The sequence below is a fragment of the Nerophis ophidion genome, linkage group LG19 (genome assembly GCF_033978795.1).
Source record: "Nerophis ophidion isolate RoL-2023_Sa linkage group LG19, RoL_Noph_v1.0, whole genome shotgun sequence".
Taxonomy (NCBI): Eukaryota; Metazoa; Chordata; class Actinopteri; order Syngnathiformes; family Syngnathidae; genus Nerophis; species Nerophis ophidion.
In genome coordinates this window covers 41193671-41214911 of record NC_084629.1, presented here as the reverse complement: position 1 = coordinate 41214911, position 21241 = coordinate 41193671, and the positions used below count along the sequence as shown (strand labels likewise).

Sequence of the window (21241 nt, the reverse complement as noted above, 5' to 3'; positions counted from 1 at the left end):
CAAAAAAAATAGTTTAGTATACATTTAACATGAAATGCAAATATTTAATAATACATGTACAATGTTTCCATTATTAATTAAAAAAAAAAAGTCAGTCGAGTCACGTGACTGGCGGAAGTAAGCAAGGCGAAAGCAGAAGCTGTTCAAGTTCGAAAAAAATCAAGATAATAGAAAAAACATTGTTTTAGTACAAATGCAACATTAAATGCAAATGTTAAAATGTAGGAAACACGTTTTTTTATGAATAAAGATAGATCACCAACATGAAGCAAATGTTTGTCGACGTATTGCAAAAAAAAGAGAACGTCAGTTGAGTCACGTGACTGGCGGAAGTAAATAAGGTGTAAGCGGAAACTGTTTGACGTTAAAGTATTAAAAAATCACAATAATACAAATAAAACATTAGTTTAGTACAACTGTAACATAGAATGCAAATATTTAAAAATAAATGTACAGTTTTTCAATTATTATTGAAAAAAAGAAGGTATATCCAACCACAAGCGGGATCTTTACACCGGGCAAGTGTCGTAAATCTCGGCCAACCAAAGCTCGTTTTAGAATACAACATGCTATTGCCACTCGGTCTGTTAAAATGTAGGAAACACGTGTTTTTATGAATAAAAATAAAAATCACCAACATGGAGCAAATGTTTGTCAACGTACTTCAAAAAATAGAGTTCGTCAGTCGAGTCACGTGACTGGCAGAAGTAAACAAGGTGAAAGCGGAAGCTGTTGACGTTGCTGTGCGGTTCAAAGTTCAAAAAATCAAAATAATACAAAAAAAACGTTGTTTTAGTACAAATTTAACATGAAATGCAAATATTTAACAATACATGGACAATGTTTCCATTATCAATTAAAAAAAGAAGGTATATCCAATCACAAGTGGGGCAAGTGTCGTAAATCTCGAACAAAAAATTGAAAAATAAATCTACCTTTGTAACCTCATTATTCTATTGGCTAAGTTTTATATTCATGAAAGTAGGTTTCTCAATACCCAACCTGTCTTTTGTGCCTTTAAAAAAGATTTGTAACTTTACTTTAAAACGCTCTCTACCTCTAACAACAAAAAAGCTGTGAAAAGGATGATGCTGTGTTCCAAATTTAGGTTATTTAATGAATCTGAATGAGCCTATGGCTTTGCACCTGGTTTATTATACACATATTTATATTTTCTTGTATTCTATTTTTGTTACTAAAATTTACAACCCCTTAGCGCCGTTTTGTACTGTTTTTATAATGTTTTATACTGTTGTTGAAGTATTTTGATTATTCTTTCTCATTTGTTTGTTAATGTTGAAACTTATGAATAAAAAAAGTGTCGTAAATCTCGGCCAACCAAAGGTCGTTTTAGAATACAACACGCTATTGCCAGTCGTTGTGTTAAAATGTAGGAAACACGTGTTTTTATGAATAAAGATACAACATGATACAAATATTTGTCAACGTATTGCAAAAAAAAGAGACAGTCACGTGACTGGGGGGCGTAAACAAGGCGAAGGCGGAAGCTGTTGACGTTAAAGTAATAAAAAAATCACGATAATACAAAAAACCATAAGTTTAGTACACATTTAACATGAAATGCAAATATTCAAAAATAAATGTACAATGTTTCCATTATTAATTTTTAAAAAAGGTCAGTCAAGTCACGTGACTGGCGGAAGTAAACAAGACGGAAGCGAAAGCTAATGACGTTGCTGTGCAGTTCAACTTTGACAAAATCACGATAATAAAAAAACATTATTTTAGTACAAATGTAACATGAAATGCAAATATTTAAAACTACATGTACAATGTTTCCATTATTAATTTAAAAAAAAATCCAACCATAAACGGGGCAAGTGTCGTAAATCTCGGCAAAGCAAAGGTCGTTTTAGAATACAAAACACTATTGCAATCCAGGGCCAATCCATGCGTTAAAATGTAGGAAACACGTGTTTGTATAAAATGATATAAAAATCACTAACATGAAGCAAATGTTTGTCAACGTATTACAACAAACACAGAATGTCAGTCTAGTCACGTGACTGTCGTAAATACATGCGCCGTTAAAACATTGGGTAAGTACGAGCAGGTTAAAGTTGTTGTTTCTTGTGGCACATTGTTGATAGTTGTGTGTAATACTGCGCGACAAATTGTGTTGTAATACTCCACATTGGCGTGATGTGTTTTAATCAATCAACCAATCAATGTTTACTCATATAGCACAAAATCACGAGTGTCTCAAAGAGCTGCACAAACCACAACGACATCCTCGGGTCAGATCCCACGTCAGTGCAAGGAAAAACTAAACCCAATGGGATGACAACGAGAAACCTTGGAGGGGACCGCAAATGTGGTGTGAGAGTCCAGTCCATAGTGGATCTAACATAATAGTGAGAGTCCATTCCATTGTGGATCTAACATAATAGTGTGAGTCCATTCCATTGTGGATCTAACATAATAGTGTGAGGGTCCAGTCCATAGTGGATCTAACATAATAGTGAGAGTCCGGTCCATAGTGGATCTAACATAATAGTGAGAGTCCAGTCCATAGTGGATCTAACAATATAGTGAGAGAGTCCAGTCCATTGTGGATCTAACATAATAGTGAGAGTCCAGTCCATAGTGGATCTAACATAATAGTGAGAGTCCAGTCCGTAGTGGATCTAACATAATAGTGAGAGTCCAGTCCATAGTGGATCTAACATAATAGTGAGAGAGTCCAGTCCATAGTGGATCTAACATAATAGTGAGAGTCCAGTCCATAGTGGATCTAACATAATAGTGAGAGTCCAGTCCGTAGTGGATCTAACATAATAGTGAGAGTCCAGTCCATAGTGGATCTAACATAATAGTGAGAGTCCAGTCCATAGTGGATCTAACATAATAGTGAGAGTCCAGTCCATAGTGGATCTAACATAATAGTGAGAGTCCAGTCCATAGTGCACAGATAAGTGGCCCACCCTGGGTCTCGACTTTGGGCAGCTAGCGCCACATTGTGCCCCCCCACTCCCCCCCACCATGAAGCAGAGAAGAAAAGAAACGGCAGATCAACTGGTCTTAAAAGGGGGTCTATTTCAAGGCTAGAGTATACAAATGAGTTTTAAGATGGGACTTAAATGCTTCCTTTACATGTTATTCATGCTACGTTAAATCTGTCCAAACAGGTGGTGTTGGCTCCTGCTGATCCACCATGCAGCCATCTTCTTGTGGCTCTGCCCCCCTCCACGGAGGGTCACCGCATCGTCTTTGGAAAGAACTCGGACCGACCTCAGGATGAAGTCCAGGAGGTGGTTTACTCCCCGGCCTCGGACTACGAAGAGTGGTCCAAGGTTGAGGTGTGTGACACAAGCATCAACCTCAGATTTTGCACATTTTAACTGCTTTTCTCTCTGCTCTCCCCAACCTGCCCCGGTGCAAAGTGTACTTACATGGAGATCGAGCAAGTTCCCCACACATTTGCGGTGGTTTTGAGCAGACCGGCGTGGTTGTGGGGCGCAGAAATGGGCGCCAACGAGCACCAAGTGTGTATCGGGAATGAGGCGGTGTGGGGGAGAGAGAGTGCCAATGCCGAGGAGGCTCTTCTCGGAATGGATCTTGTCAGGTGACGCTCAACTACCACGACTCTTCGGTAGTAGCGTAGTAGCTGACAACACGCCCGCTTCTTCCAGGCTGGCACTCGAGAGGGCGGACACGGCGGAGAAATCGGTGCATGTCATAGCTGAGCTTCTGGAGAGACATGGCCAAGGTGGATGCTGCTTGGAAGAAGACTGTGGTTTCACTTACCACAACAGCTTCCTCATCTCCGACAGGAAAGAGGCTTGGGTGCTGGAGACCTCCGGGAAGCACTGGGCTGCAGAGAGAGTGGAAGGTACAGAGGAATAATGTCATGTGGTTTTTAGTCTAGGACAAGTCACAGTGATACGTTTGTGTGTGTGTAGATATCACCTTTGACCGCAAAAATAGCACTAAATTAAAGCGGCAAGCAGCGATGGACAGGACCGACTTTTGCTGGTGTTTTCTGCCTTTACCCATTCAACATATCTTTACCTGCACATTACCTACCTTCCCTGCATCCTGGGGTCACGCTGGTGCTTCTTTCTGTCACCCATACATACTGGTGCTTCCTGCCATCACCCATTCAACATATCTTTACCTGCACATTACATACCTTCTCTGTATCCTGGAGTCAAACTGGTGCCTCCTTCTTTCACCCAGTCAACATATCTTTACCTGCACATTACCTACCTTCCCTGCATCCTGGGGTCACACTGGTATTTCTTTCTGTCACCCATACACGCTGGTGCTTCCTGCCATCACTCAGACAACATATCTTTACCTGCACATTACCTACCTTCTCTGTATCCTGGTGTCAAACTGGTGCCTCCTTCTTTCACCCAGTCAACATATCTTTACCCGCACATTACCTACCTTCTCTGTATCCTGGAGTCAAACTGGTGCTTCCTGCCATCACCCAGACAACATATCTTTACCCGCACATTACCTACCTTCTCTGTATCCTGGAGTCAAACTGGTGCTTCCTGCCATCACCCAGACAACATATCTTTACCTGCACATTACCTACCTTCTCTGTATCCTGGAGTCAAACTGGTGCCTCCTTCTTTCACACAGTCAACATATCTTTACCTGCATATTACCTACCTTCCCTGCATCCTGGGGTCACACTGGTGTTTCTTTCTGTCACCCATACATGCTGGTGCTTCCTGCCATCACCCAGACAACATATCTTTACCTTCACTTTACCTACCTTCTCTGTATCCTGGTGTCAAACTGGTGCCTCCTTCTTTCACCCAGTCAACATATCTTTACCTGTACATTACCTACCTTCCCTGCATCCTGGGGTCACACTGGTGTTTCTTTCTTTCACCCATACACGCTGGTGCTTCCTGCCATCACCCAGTCAACATATCTTTACCTGCACATTACCTACCTTCCCTGTATCCTGGGGTCACACTGGTGTTTCTTTCTGTCACCCATACACGCTGGTGCTTCCTGCCATCACCCAGACAACATATCTTTACCTGCACATTACCTACCTTCTCTGTATCCTGGTGTCAAACTGGTGCCTCCTTCTTTCACCCAGTCAACATATCTTTACCTGCACATTACCTACCTTCCCTGCATCCTGGGGTCACACTGGTGTTTCTTTCTGTCACCCATACACGCTGGTGCTTCCTGCCATCACTCAGACAACATATCTTTACCTGCACATTACCTACCTTCTCTGTATCCTGGTGTCAAACTGGTGCCTCCTTCTTTCACCCAGTCAACATATCTTTACCTGCATATTACCTACCTTCCCTGCATCCTGGGGTCACACTGGTGTTTCTTTCTTTCACCCATACATGCTGGTGCTTCCTGCCATCACCCAGACAACATATCTTTACCTGCACATTACCTACCTTCTCTGTATCCTGGAGTCAAACTGGTGCCTCTTTCTTTCACCCAGTCAACATATCTTTACCCGCACATTACCTACCTTCTCTGCATTGTGTGGTCACGCTGGTGCTTCCTGCTTTTAAGCGGCCATCTTGAGACGGCAGCAGGGCAGCAGCATCAGCGCAGCGGTTCTATGAAGGCTCGTAAAATCAATATCGGAGCAGTTAGAAAAACTCTTTGCGCGACTTTTAATCAGAAGGGTTCAATCTGTTTCCTGTGCGAGTTTGAAGCAGACGCAACAAACGCGCTCAGAGGAGATAATGTTTGAAAAAAGGTGACGGGTTTTTACAAAACTTTTGTTTTGAAGGATTAATTGCCAACTTCCTGTTGATTTTTGCTGAAGGATGTAAATGAATGAAATGTAGGTCTAAGTGAGACCTACATAAAGGTTTTTGTTTAATGTCTCTACGACATTCCCACCGGAAGTTACAAGCACTTTTGTCTGTGTTTTATTCCTAGGGGGCGCTAGAGCGCAATTTAGAGTTTTAGTATTTTTTTTTATTAGATCGGAATTTTCGCCAGTCCTGATGTGTGTCCAGTTTGGTGAGTTTTGAAGCATTTTAAGGGGGTGAAATTGCAGCTCCAAGAGGCAAAAATGAAATTTTTTAGGAAACTTTTGTTTTGAAGGGGTTTTTGCCAACTTCCTGTTGATTTTTGCTGAAGGAGGTCAGTGTAAGAAATCTATGTCTAAGTCAGACCTACATAGAGGTTTTTGTTTCATGTCTCTATGACATTCCTACCGGACGTTACAAGCAGTTTTGTCTGTGTTTTCTTCCCAAGAGCAGTTTTGTCTGTGTTTTATTCCTAGGGGGCGCTAGAGCACAATTTTTTTTATTTTTTTTATTTTTATTAGAACAGAATTTTCGCCAGTCCTGATGTGTGTGTCCAGTTTGGTGAGTTTTGAAGCATTTCAAGGGGATGAAATTACAGCTCAAAGAGGCAAAAATGACATTTTTTAGGAAACTTTTGTTTTGAAGGGGTTTTTGACAACTTCCGGTAGATTTTTGCTGAAGGAGGTCAATGTAAGAAATCTAGGTCTAAGTGAGACCTACATAGAGGTTTTTGTTTCATGTCTCTATGACATTCTTACTGGAAGTTACAAGCAGTTTTGTCTGTGTTTTTTTCCCAAGAGCAGTTTTGTCTGTGTTTTATTCCCAGGGGGCGCTAGAGTGCAATTTTGAGTTTTGGGTTTTTGTTTTTTTATTAGATCGCAATTTTCGCCAGTCCTGATGTGTGTGTCCAGTTTGGTGGGTTTTGAAGCATTTCAAGGGGGTCAAATTACAGCTCAAAGAGGCAAAAATGAATTTTTTTAGGAAACTTTAGTTTTGAAGGGGTTTTTGCCAACTTCCTGTTGATTTTTGCTGAAAGATGTCAATGTATGAAAACATAGGTTTTTTTTTGTCATGTCTCTACGACATTCGTAACGGAAGTTACAAGCAGTTTTGTCTGTGTTTTCTTCCCAAGAGCAGTTTTGTCTGTGTTTTATTCCCAGGGGGCGCTAGAGTGCAATTTTGAGTTTTGGGTTTTTGTTTTTTTATTAGATGGCAATTTTCGCCAGTCCTGATGTGTGTGCCAAGTTTGGTGAGTTTTGAAGCATTTTAAGGGGGTCAAATTACAGCTCAAAGAGGCAAAAATAATATTTTTTTCGGAAACTTTTGTTTTGAAGGGGTTTTTGCCAACTTCCTGTTGATTTTTGCTGAAAGATGTCAATGTATGAAAACATAGATGTTTTTGTTTCATGTCTCTCTGTCATTCCTAACAGAAGTTACAAGCAGTTTTGTCTGTTTTCTTCCCAAGAGCAATTTTTTCTGTGTTTTATTCCCAGGGGGCGCCAGAGTGCAATTTTGAGTTTTTTTTGTTTTTTTTATTAGATCGCAATTTTTGCCAGTCCTGATGTGTGTGTCCAGTTTGGTGAGTTTTGAAGCATTTTAAGCGGGTCAAATTACAGCTCAAAGAGGCAAAAAGGACATCTTTTTGGAAACATTTGTTTTGAAGGGGTTTTTGCCAACTTCCTGTTGATTTTTGCTGAAGGATGTCAGTGTAAGAAATCTAGGTCTAAGTGAGACCTACATAGAGGTTTTTGTTTCATGTCTCTATGACATTCCTACCGGAAGTTACAAGCAGTTTTGTCTGTGTTTTCTTCCCAAGAGCAGTTTTGTCTGTGTTTTATTCCCAGGGAGCGCTAGAGAGCAATTTTGAGTTTATTTTTTTATTTTTTATTAGATCGCAATTTTCACCAGTCCTGATGTGTGTGTCCAGTTTGGTGAGTTTTGAAGCATTTTAAGCGGGTCAAATTACACCTCAAAGAGGACATTTTTTTAGGAAACTTTTGTTTCGAAGAGATTTTTGCCAACTTCCTGTTGATTTTTGCTAAAAGATGTCAATGTATGAAAACAGAGGTTTTTGTTTCATGTCTCTACGACATTCCTAACGGAGGTTACAAGCAGTTTTGTCTGGGGTTTTTCCTAGGGGGCGCTAAAACACAATATTGAGTTTTGGGTTTTGTTTTTTTGATTAGATGGCAATTTTCGCCAGTCCTGTCGTGTGTTAAATTTGGTGAGTTTTGAAGCATGTTAAGGGGGTCAAATTACAGCTCAAAGAGGCAGCGGTATAATAATAATAATAAAACCTTAGAAATACAATAGGGTCCTCTGTCCCAACGGGACATTTGGTCCATAAATACTTAAACATGCACATTCATTTTAGAGGATGTCTTTAAAGAAATCCTCTTAATTAGTTAATTACAATGGGCTTCACGGTGGCAGAGGGGTTAGTGCGTCTGCCTCACAATACGAAGGTCCTGCAGTCCTGGGTTCAAATCCAGGCTCGGGATCTTTCTGTGTGGAGTTTGCATGTTCTCCCCGTGAATGCGTGGGTTCCCTCCGGGTACTCCGGCTTCCTCCCACTTCCAAAGACATGCACCTGGGGATAGGCCCCTCCCACCTCCAAAGACATGCACCTGGGGATAGGCCCCTCCCACCTCCAAAGACATGCACCTGGGGATAGGTTGATTGGCAACACTAAATTGGCCCTAGTGTGTGAATGTTGTCTATCTGTGTTGGCCCTGCGATGAGGTGGCGACTTGTCCAGGGTGTACCCCGCCTTCCGCCCGATTGTAGCTGAGATAGGCGCCAGCGCCCCCCGCGACCCCAAAAGGGAATAAGCGGTAGAAAATGGATGGATGGATAGTAAATTACAAAAATGACCAATATATTTTTTTAGTATAAGATTGAGGAGATAACGAGTCAGTGTCTCAGTTGGGAGATCTTGTGTTTTAAGTAGAGATGTCCGATAATATGGGTTTGCAGATATTATCAGCCGATAAATGCTTAAAATGTAATATCGGAAATTATCGGTATCGGTTTCAAAAAGTAAAATTAATTACTTTTTAAAACGCCGCTGTATGGAGCGGTACATATCTTAGTCAGCAGCCCCTCCCCTTTACCACACACAACACAGTAGTTGACGACTTCAGCATGATGACCTCATCAAAGCAACAACAAGAGTGTGTTGTTGCCGGTGCTGTAGCCGTGGCTACCAAGCCAGCTTGCTCGGTGACTGACTAACAACACCATGTCTATGGTTTGGGATTATTTTAAAGTGTCTGACGGATAAAAAACGGGCAATTTGCAATGACAGCAAAAAGTTGGTTATGCGAGGAGCAACCAAGATGTCTTCCTTTAATACGAACAATTTGATCTCGTGCCTCTTCAAGAATCATAAGGAGATACACGATGAATAGAAGTGGAAGATGGATGTCCTGTTATACAGTATGCCAGGTAGTCTTGCACTAAATGAGGACTCTTATTGTTTACTTCATGACTCTAGTATACACTGGACTGAAGCTGTGTGCCTTCATTGTTTTTGTAGCTGTTGTTTTGAGGCATGTTTATTCCATCCATCCATCCATCTTCTTCTGCTTATCCGAGGTCGGGTCGCGGGGGCAACAGCCTAAGCAGGGAAACCCAGACTTCCCTCTCCCCAGCCACTTCGTCTAGCTCTTCCCGGGGGATCCCGAGGCGTTCCCAGGCCAGCCGGGAGACATAGTCTTCCCAACGTGTCCTGGGTCTTCCCCGTGGCCTCCTACCGGTTGGACGTGCCCTAAACACCTCCCTAGGGAGGCGTTCGGGTGGCTTCCTGACCAGATGCCCGAACCACCTCATCTGGCTCCTCTCCATGTGGAGGAGCAGCGGCTTTACTTTGAGTTCCTCCCGGATGGCAGAGCTTCTCACCCTATCTCTAAGGGAGAGCAGGAAACTCATTTGGGCCGCTTGTACCCGTGATCTTGTCGTTTCGGTCATGACCCAAAGCTCATGACCATAGGTGAGGATGGGAACGTAGATCGACCGGTAAATTGAGAGCTTTGCCTTCCGGCTCAGCTCCTTCTTCACCACAACGGATCGGTACAACGTCCGCATTACTGAAGACGCCGCACCGATCCGCCTGTCGATCTCACCATCCACTCTTCCCTCCCTCGTGAACAAGACTCCTAGGTACTTGAACTCCTCCACTTGGGGCAGGGTCTCCTCCCCAACCCGGAGATGGCATTCCACCCTTTTCCGAGGCATGTTTAAAAAAACAATAAATAACGCACTTTGTGAAAGTACAAGTATTTCCCATAGTTGTAGTTGTTATCAGGATTATCTCAGGGAGAGCATGTCCCAAATTCCAAGCTGCAGTTTTGAGGCAAGTTTAAAAAAAACAAACATTTTGTAACTTCAATAATAAACATGGCAGTGCCATGTTGGCCCTTTTTTCCATAATTTGAGTTGACGTTGTTCTCTTATTTTGGAAAACCGTGTTACATTGTTTACTGCATCCAGCAGGGCATCAAAACAAAATTAGGCATAATAATGTGTTCATTCCACCACTATATATATGGGTATCGGTTGATATCGAAATAGGTCATTAAGAGATCGACAGGCGGATCGGTGCGGCGTCTTCAGTAATGCGGACGTTGTACCGATCCGTTGTGGTGAAGAAGGAGCTGAGCCGGAAGGCAAAGCTCTCAATTTACCGGTCCATCTACGTTCCCATCCTCACCTATGGTCATGAGCTTTGGGTCATGACCGAAAGGATAAGATCACGGGTACAAGCGGCCCAAGTGAGTTTCCAGGTCTCTCCCTTAGAGATAGGGTGAGAAGCTCTGCCATCCGGGAGGAACTCAAAGTAAAGCCGCTGCTCCTCCACATGGAGAGGAGCCAGATGAGGTGGTTCGGGCATCTGGTCAGGATGCCACCCGAACGCCTCCCTAGGGAGGTGTTTAGGGCACGTCCAACCGGTAGGAGGCCTCGGGGAAGACCCAGGACACGTTGGGAAGACTATGTCTCCCGGCTGGCCTGGGAACGCCTCGGGATCCCCCGGGAAGAGCTAGACGAAGTGGCTGGGGAGAGGGAAGTCTGGGTTTCCCTGCTTAGGCTGTTGCCCCCGCGACCCGACCTCGGATAAGCGGAAGATGATGGATGGAGTTGGACAATATCGGCAAAAAAGCCATTATCGGACATCTCTAGTTTTAAGTCTTCATTGCAACATCTCTGCTGGGAAAGGCAGGCATGGCTCCAACTCACTCATGACCGGAATGAGGACAAGGATTATAGAAATGTAGAAAGTAATTATTGACTAATTGTAGCACTTACTGTGTTATTAGGTACTATGACACAAAGAGTCAATGGTATTCATATTTTCCATTCCAGTTCAATGGAAGATATCTCAATGACTGCAAGCAGACAGGCTCCATTCTCTCTTAAGTCTTACACTTTTTGTGCACTAGAGGGCGAGTTTGTCCAAGGAACTAAAGGAAACTCTCAAATGCTCTTAAACCAGGCCTGGGCAATTATTTTAATTATAGAAAATAAAATGTATCTGGGGACTTGCATATCTATTTTTAAGAACACTAATACAAAACCTCACTATAACGTTTGATTGAAAGCTAAAAATGTTATGACAGACTGCCTGAAAAAACGGAATGGAATTTTAAATTTTTTTAACTGAATGAGACAGGGGCTTCACGGTGGCAGAGGGGTTAGTGCGTCTGCCTCACAATACAAAGGTCCTGCAGTCCTGGGTTCAAATCCAGGCTCGGGATCTTTCTGTGTGGAGTTTGCATGTTCTCCCCGTGAATGCATGGGTTCCCTCCGGGTACTCCGGCTTCCTCCCGCCTCCAAAGACATGCACCTGGGGATAGGCCCCTCCCACCTCCAAAGACATGCACCTGGAGATAGGCCCCTCCCACCTCCAAAGACATGCACCTGGGGATAGGTTGATTGGCAACACTAAATTGGCCCTAGTGTGTGAATGTGAGTGTGAATGTTGTCTGTCTATCTGTGTTGGCCCTGCGATGAGGTGGCGACTTGTCCAGGGTGTACCCCGCCTTCTGCCCGATTGTAGCTGAGATAGGCGCCAGCGCCCCCCGCGACCCCAAAAGGGAATAAGCGGTAGAAAATGGATGGATGGATGGATGAATGAGACAGCCAGAGTGTTCATGAAAATAAAGACTGTGGGATTTACAATATTAACTATGAAGGATAAAACACTGAATATTGACAACATATGAACATCACACCCCCTCTCCATCCACATATTTTACAATCAAGCCAAACACAACACAAATTAAGACCATAAAGGGTAAAAAAAAATAAAGCCAGCTACAATCTGATACATGTGATACATCACTAAGCTTTAGAACTTTGTTGTAAAAATCTCCTTCTGCGTCTAACTAGTATATCATGCAAAAGTGCAGATTCCAAGCATGTAAATACTTAGAATAGTTGAAGACTTAGGGCAGGGGTCAGGAACCTTTTTGACTGAGGGAGCCATTAAAGCCAAATATTTTAAAATGTATTTCCATATAATATTTTTAACACTGAATACAACTGTCAGGTTCAAACACTGATGACATCTATTAAACAGACAAGAAGCAAGGAATCAAACAGAGACAGGATTCAATTTAGCTCAATGAGGAGAAACAAGAGAATTCTACACCTCTTTTATTTGGACTTTCCCTGATTACAACGAACAAATGCGTGCATCTCTTATTCTTTTTAATAACCTTGTTATTCTATTCTGAAGCTAACCAATAATATATAAAATACTTTTGACTATTAATGCAACTTCTTGAACAGGTGCGATAGAAACGGATGAATGGATTCAAATGCATGAGAACGTTTTATATTTTAAACGTTATTTTCAACACTGTGATTACCACTTATCGTGTTAAGCAACGTCAAGTAAGATTTATCTGAGAGCCAGATGCAGTCATCAAAAGAGCCACATCTGGCTCTAGAGCCATAGGTTCCCTACCCCTGACTTAGGGTGATTTTTTTTAAATTGATCTCAACTCTGTACACTGCTGCTGGAATTTTAATTTTCCTGAAGGAACTCTCCTGAAGGAATAAATAAAGTACTATCTATCTATCTAGAAAAGATGAGTGCACATCGTAATGGCAGCTACCCTTTACATCTTAAAAAAATAAAAAATGAAAATGATTTGGGCATGTCCGGCGGGCCAGATTGAAAAGCTTAACAGGCCGCAAAAATGCAACAAACAGCAAAGTATGAACGCGAAAGGTAAAAAATTAACTTACCTACAATCTGATACATCACTCATTCTTAGAACGTTGTTGTCACAATCTTCTCCCCGTGGCCTCCTGCCGACTGGACGTGCCCTAAACACCTCCCTAGGGAGGCGTTCGGGTGGCATCCTGACCAGATGCCCGAGCCACCTCATCTGGCTCCTCTCGATGCGGAGAAGCAGCGGCTTTACTTTGAGTTCCTCCCGGATGGCAGAGCTTCTCACCCTATCTCTAAGGGAGAGACCCACCACACGGCAGAGGAAACTAAAAGGACACGTTGGGAAGACTCTGTCTCCCGGCTGGCCTGGGAACGCCTCGGGATCCCCCGGGAAGAGCTAGACGAAGTGGCTGGGGAGAGGGAAGTCTGGGCTTCCCTGCTTAGGCTGCTGCCCCCGCGACCCGACCTCGGATAAGCGGAAGATGATGGATGGTTGTCACAATCTCCTTCCGCAGCTGTCCCTGACACCCACATTTCAGGCTGACACTCTGTGGAAACGCTCCCCACCCACACTGCTTGGTGCTCATCTGAGCTGCTGTGACTTAAAACAGTGTTTTTCAACCTTTTTTGAGCCAAGGCACATTTTTTTCATTGAAATATTCCGCAGGCACACCACCTGCAGAAATCACAAAAAAATGAAAATCAGTTGACAGTAAAAAGTCGTTGTCACAATTGTTGGATATGACTTTAAAGCATAAGCAAGCATGCATGACTACAGCTTTTGTCTCAAAGTAGGTGTACTGTCACCACCTGTCACATCACACCCTGACTTATTTGGACTTTTTTGCTGTTTTCCTGTGTGTAGTGTTTTACTTCTTGTCTTGCGCTCCTATTTTGGTGACTTCTCCTGTTTTGTTGGTATTTTCCTGTCGCAGTTTCATGTCTTCCTTGAGCGCTATTCCCCGTATCTACTTGGTTTTAGCAATCAATAATATTCAAGATGTTGCTATCCTTCTTTGTGGAGACATTGTTGATTGTCATGTCATGTTCGGATGTACTCTGTCTTTGCTCCACAGTAAGTCTTTGCTGTCGTCCAGCATTCTGTTTTTGTTTACTTTGTAGCCAGTTCAGTTTTAGTTTTGTTCCCTAAGCGTCAATGTCTTTTCTTAGGGGCACTAACCTTTTGTTTACTTTTGGTTTTAGCATTAGATAGCTTTTTACCTGCAACCTGCCTCCCACTGTCATCTGTATATTGAGATCATGACGAACCATGTTCGGACATCTACAAAGCTGCCATTTGCTGGTATTAAAGAGTATTGATTAGTTTTTTCTTGAGCCCTGGTGTGGGATCTGAGCCGAGGATGTTGTTCTGGCTTGTGCAGCCCTTTGAGACACTCGTGATCTAGTTCTATATGAGTAAACATTGATTGATTGATTGATTGATTGAAGAGTACACATTGTTACTCTGCCAAACTCTAGACAGCACCGATACTCAACAACAACACATCTTTTCCAGACTTTACCCCAAATAGGTGAAATTACATAACCTTCCACGGCACACCAGACTGGGTCTCACGGCACACTAGTGTGCGGCGGCACAGTGGTTGAAAAACACTGACTTAGATGACCGTAGTAACTAATTAGATGACCATAATAACTAATTAGATGACCATAGTAACTAATTAGATGACCATAGTAACTAATTAGATGACCATAGTAAGTAATATATCATGCAAAAGCGCAGATTCCAAGCATGGAAAGACTTAGTATAGTTGAAGACTTAGGGTGATTAGAAAACATGAGTGCACATAATAATTGCAGCTACCCTTTATATCTTAAAAAACGTAAAAAATAATATATGAGTTTCCGGCAGGCCAGATTGAAAAGCTTGACAGGCCTTAATTTGCCCAGGTCTGTTTTAAACAAATGATTCTTTCTTCTATCTCAGTAGAAGCATTTAAGTCTCACCTTAAAACTCATTTGTATACTCTAGCCTTTAAATAGACTCCCTTTTTAGACCAGTTGATCTGCCGTTTCTTTTCTTTTTCTTCTATGTCCCACTCTCCCTTGTGGAAGGGGTCCGGTCCGATCCGGTGGCCATGTACTGCTTGCCTGTGTATCGGCTGGGGAAATCTCTGCGCTGCTGATCCGCCTCCGCTTGGGATGGTTTCCTGCTGGCTCCGCTGTGAACGGGACTCTCGCTGCTGCGTTGGATCCGCTTTGGACTGGACTCACGCGACTGTGTTGGATCCATTATAGATTGAACTTTCACAGTATCATGTTAGACCCGTTCGACATCTATTGCTTTCCTCCTCTCCAAGGTTCTCATAGTCATCATTGTCACCGACGTCCCACTGGGTGTGAGTTTTTCTTGCCCTTATGTGGGTCTACCGAGGATGTCGTAGTGGTTTGTGCAGCCCTTTGAGACACTAGTGATTTAGGGCTATATAAGTAAACATTGATTGATTGATTGATTGATGGATTGATTCTATCTGATGTGAACGACAGTATGTCATTTGTCCTGTTGCTTCATTAGGCGGCTACCGCAACATCTCAAACGAGTACAGCATCACTACAAAGATAGACAAAGAGCACCCTGACTTACGCAAGTATGCACAAAGCAACGGCTGGTGGGATGGAGAGGCTCCGTTCAACTTCGCTGCCGCGTACTCCCACATGAACACGTCCAGAATCGAAGCCTCGGGGAGTCGGTACTGCGAAGGGAAGAAGCTGCTGCAAAAGAGCAATGGTAGCTCCATTCACGTGTTGGTGATCAGGTGACAACATTCATGATGCATGTTTCTTTCTGATAAAGGACGCATCTCTGCTCAGACAATGATGGACATCCTGAGGGATAAAGAGAGTGGCATAAATATGGAGGGCATGTTCATGACGACAGGCAGCATGGTGTCGGTGGTACCTGTGGATCCGGCTCTTCCAGGGGTTCACTATTTCACTGCTACTCCAGACCCTGACAGGTACAGCTCCTGAACAATCCAGAACCAGGGCTATTCCACTGACTCCATATCCAGGTTTAGTGTCAAACTTCGGAGACCAAAGAATATGCAGCAAATTTCCTAAAAACACTTAAGTGCTCCTGTTGTATGGAGGGTCCTGGACTGGTGGTAACACATGCATTGACATTTTTACCTAGACAAGTGTTGTTGCGTCTGACCAGTCTTCCTCTCAGGGAGTCACTGGTCAATCCCAAGTTCTTTCGGAGGACATATGTTGAGTAAGAAGGACCATCAAGACTGAAAAGGAGTATCATCAAGTTTTACTAAAGCTTTAGGAGACCAGTCCTACAGTCCGTTAATAGAGGCATCTTGAAGCGGTCTGAAAATCAAACGGGAAGAGACAACTTATTGAGTACGAAAACCGTGCCCCCCTCGCCCAGAAAGGAATACAACCTCATTGTTCTACAAACCCTGTTTCCATATGAGTTGAGGAATTGTCTTAGATGTAAATATGAACGGACTACAATGATTTGCAAATCCTTTTCAACCCATATTCAGTTGAATGCACTACAAAGACAACATATTTGATGTTCAAACTCATAAACTTTATTTTTTTTTTTGCAAATAATAATTAACTTAAGAATTTCATGGCTGCAACACGTGCCAAAGTAGTTGGGAAAGGGCATGTTCACCACTGTGTTACATCACCTTTTCTTTTAACAACACTCCAACGTTGTTGGAACTGAGGAAACTAATTGTTGAAGCTTTGAAAGTGGAATTCTTTCCCATTCTTGTTTTATGTAGAGCTTCAGTCCTTCAACAGTCCGGGGTCTCCGCTGTCGTATTTTACGCTTCATAATGCGCCACACATTTTCCATGGGAGACATGTCTAGACTGCAGGCGGGCCAGGAAAGTACCCGCACTCTTTTTTTACGAAGCCAAGCTGTTGTAACACATGCTGAATGTGGCTTGGCATTGTCTTGCTGAAATAAGCAGGGGCGTCCATGAAAAAGATGGCGCTTAGATGGCAGCATATGTTGTTCCAAAACCTGTATGTACCTTTCAGCATTAATGGTGCCTTCACAGATGTGTAAGTTACCCATGCCTTGGGCACTAATGCACCCCCATACCATCACACATGCTGGCTTTTGAAATTTTTGTCGATAACAGTCTGGATGGTTCGCTTCCCCTTTGGTCCGGATGACACGATGTCGAATATTTCCAAAAACAATTTGAAATGTGGACTCGTCAGACCACAGAACACTTTTCCACTTTGCATCAGTCCATCTTCGATGATCTTGCGGCCCAGAGAAGCCGGCGGCGTTTCTGGACGTTGTTGATAAATGGCTTCCGCTTTGCATAGTAGAGCTTTAACGTACACTTACAGATGTAGCGACAAACTTTATTAAGTGACAGTGGTTTTCTGAAGTGTTCCTGAGCCCATGTGGTGATATCCTTTAGAGATTGATGTCGGTTTTTGATACTGTGCCGTCTGAGGGATGGAAGGTCACGGTCATTCAATGTTGGTTTCCGGCCATGCTGCTTACGTGGAGTGATTTCTTTAGATTCTCTGAACCTTTTGATGATATTATGGAGCGTAAATGTTGAAATCCCTAAATTTCTTGCAATTGCACTTTGAGAAAGGTTGTTCTTAAACTGTTTGACTATTTGCTTACGCAGTTGTGGACAAAGGGGTGTACCTCGCCCCATCCTTTCTTGTGAAAGACTGAGCATTTTTTGGGAAGCTGTTTTTATAGCCAATCATGGCACCCACCTGTTCCCAATTAGCCTGCACACCTGTGGGATGTTCCAAATAAGTGTTTGATGAGCATTCCTCAACTTTATCAGTATTTATTGCCACCTTTCCCAACTTCTTTGTCACGTGTTGCTGGCATCAAATTCTAAAGTTAATGATTATTTGCAAAAAAAAAAAAAGAAAATGTTTATGAGTTTGAACATCAAATATGTTGTCTTTGTAGCATATTCAACTGAATATGGCTTGAAAAGGATTTGCAAATCATTGTATTCCGTTTATATTTACGTCTAACACAATTTCCCAACTCATATGGAAACGGGGTTTGTAGTACAGAAAAAGGTAAAAAGGGAGTACATCATACTCCCGCATTCCAACGCCTTCAAGGTAAGGCACAGAGTTTACTTGCGGACAAAAGGTACAAACAAAGAGTACACATGGAAATTAGCTGCTTTAAACATGACTATGAATAGAGGAAGAGATCTTAAAAATATATGCATTCTCTACATTGTAAACATTTTACCTTGCCAGCAAACATAAAACACTGAAGTCCAAACTTGTGATGTACATGACGAAGGCGCATCCCTTTAAAGTCCTCTCCTTTTTGGCAATTATTTTCCATAAAGCTGTGGCTGTAACTTCTTTACTTCCGATGCCGTCATTAGTCATGTTATTTAGTTATAGTTGTGGTTGTCTTTTTTTTTTTAAAATCATCTGGGCTATTTAACTGGTGGCCCCCCGTGGTCAGTTCAAAAAAACTGTGCAAGACTCTTGGGAGTGAGATGATCTTTGATTAGCTTTTTTTGTAGAAGGTCCCTAAAAACATCAGAGCGCTCCGACAAAAATGAATAGACCAAAATCAAACGTCTACGGTGAAGGACGTTAGTTTTCCGAAGTATACAAAATAGGACTTTAGTGAAGAGAGATCTGACTCCTCAGCTTCCTGGACATAGTCCTCCCAAAACAATTTAGTTGAATATCCCTGATCTTAACTCTTCATAGTCATGTCTAATGAGAAAGCCTGGTTTATACATTTAAAATCACTAAACAGGAAGTGGCACACAAACAAGAGTGTCCGCCCTGAGATGGGTAGGTTGTGAGTTCAAACCCCGGCCGAGTCATACCAAGGACTATAAAAATGGGAGCCATTAACTCCCTGCTTGGCACTCGGCATCAAGGCTTGGATTTGGGGGTTAAATCACCCAAAATGATTCCCAGGCGTGGCCACCGCTGCTGCTCACTGCTCCCCTCAATCAAGCGTGATGGGTCAAATGCAGAGAATCATTTTGCCACACCTAGTTCAAGTACTCATGATTGTCACACACACTAGGTGTGGGGAAGTTTGTCCTCTGCATTTGACCCATCCTGGGAGGTGAGGGGAGCAGTGGGCAGCAGCAGTGGCCACACCTGGGAATATTTTTTGGTGATTTAACCCCCAATTTCAACCCTTGATGGAGGTAAGGGCTCCCATTTTTATAGTCTTTGGTATGACTTGGCCGGGGTTTGAACTCACACCAACCACTAGGCCACTGAGTAGGTTGTAGTAGTGTGTGTGTGTGTGTGTGTGTGTGTGTGTGTGTGTGTCAATCATTAGTACTTTAACTTAAAGTCCTACTGAAAGCCACTACTAGCGACCACACAGTCTGATAGTTTATATATCAATGATGAAATATTAACATTGCAACACATGACAAAACGGCCTTTTTAGTTGACTAAATTGCAAATTTAAATTTTCGCGTCAAATATCCTGTTGAAAACGTCGCGGTATGATGACGCGTACGCATGATGTCACGGATTGTAGCAGACATTTTGATCCAGCACCGATCGCAGCTATAAGTCGCCTGCTTTAATCGCATAATTACACAGTATTCTGGACATCTGTGTTGCTGAATCTTTTGCAATTTGTTCAATTAATAATGGAGACGTCAAAGAAGAAAGATGTAGGTGGGAAGCTGTGTATCGCCTTTAGCAACACAAACACAGCCGGTGTTTCCTTGTTTACATTCCCGAAAGATGACGGTGAAGCTTTACTATGGAACAGAGCGGTCAAGCGAACATGGTTCCCGACCACATGTCAACCGGCAGGTTTCGGTGAGAAAATAGTGGTATTAAGTCGGCTCTTACCGTAGACATGAGCGGATGTCGTCGTTTCTCTTGCCTCCTCCCACCGTCCGGCCACGACCGTCGGATGCTTCCACCGTGGAGTATGGAAAAAAATATAAAGATTTCGACCCGGCTCCAACGGCTGCCTTCGCCTCGTCGAGAAAAGTGGCTTCCCTCGGAAGACACTGGCGGTCACCACACCCCTCCGGCTTTCAGGTACGACCATATAATCTCACTAAAACACTAGTAACACAATAAGCAGATAAGGGATTTTCCAGAATTATCCTAGTAAATGTGTCGAATAACATCTGAATCGCTCTGCAGTCTATTTTTTTTATTTTTTATCCTAGTCCTTCACTCTCACTTTCCTCATCCACGAATCTTTCACCCTCACTCAAATTAATGAGGAAATCGTCGTTTTCTCGGTCTGAATCGCTCTTGCTGCTGGTGGCCATGATTGTAAACAATGTTCAGATGTGAGGAGCTCCACAACCCGTGACATCACACACACACACATCGTCTGCTACTTCCGGTACAGGCAAGGCTTTTTTATTAGCGACCAAAAGTTGCAAACTTTATCGTGGATGTTCTCTACTAAATCCTTTCAGCAAAAATATGGCAAAATTATCAAGTATGACACATAGAATGGAGCTGCTATCCCCGTTTAAATAAAAACATCTCATTTCAGTAGGCCTTTAAGTCTTAACTTAAACAAAGCGATGCAGATGCGGTAAGAACTTTCTCTTTGTTCACCAGGTCTGTGTTCAAACCCTTCATCTTCCTGCAAAACGTCGGGGAGCTAAAGGAGACCACGTCCCCCAGTCACGGCCCAGATGACCCGGTAAAAAGGAAGCCGCGTTTCCGGAGCAAGCCTGACCGAAGGCACGGTCTGTTTGGCAAACACGAGGCGGTGGCTGCCATCATTGGCACACAGAAGGTGAAACAAACACATCTGCATTTCAGCAGTTTGACACTTCAAACTTGTTGTTGTTGTTGTTGTTCCTCCCCATAGGAGCGAGGAGAGAGGATGGTGCACAACATGAGGAAGTTAGAAGGTGACAGGATGAAACAGATGGAGGAGATTCTTTGTCGTGGCGTGAAGCAGCCGGACATTTTGCTGGACGTGTTTTCCAGTTCCGTGAGGGCCGAGATGGAGATGTACGGCAAAGAGTTCTAACTCAAAATTGGATACAGTGCAGGTCTCACTTGTTACAACACATCTGCTTGAGCATATAAGATTCAATAAATGGTACAATCAGCGGTCTCAAACTTAATTAAAGCTGCAAGCAGTGATGGACGGGACCTACTTTTGCTGGTGTTTCCCGCCTTTACCCATTCAACATATCTTTACCTGCACATTACCTACCTTCCCTGCATCCTGGGGTCACACTGGTGCATCTTTTTTTCACCCATACATGCTGGTGCCTCCTGCCATCACCCATTCAACATATTTTTACCTGCACATTACCTACCTTCC

General features: G+C 43.0%; 1 protein-coding gene across 1 annotated transcript; it reads left to right on the top strand.

The window, feature by feature from the left end:
- Positions 1-1990: 1990 nt before the first annotated feature.
- On the top strand, positions 1991-21023 carry scrn3 (secernin 3). The gene is made up of 9 exons (XM_061880011.1): positions 1991-2060; positions 2206-2375; positions 3150-3320; positions 3405-3586; positions 3654-3853; positions 15488-15700; positions 15767-15929; positions 20521-20701; positions 20777-21023. Exons 2-9 carry the CDS (start codon positions 2334-2336, stop codon positions 20939-20941), a joined length of 1317 nt encoding a protein of 438 aa, XP_061735995.1. The 5' UTR covers positions 1991-2060; positions 2206-2333; the 3' UTR covers positions 20942-21023.
- Positions 21024-21241: the final 218 nt, after the last annotated feature.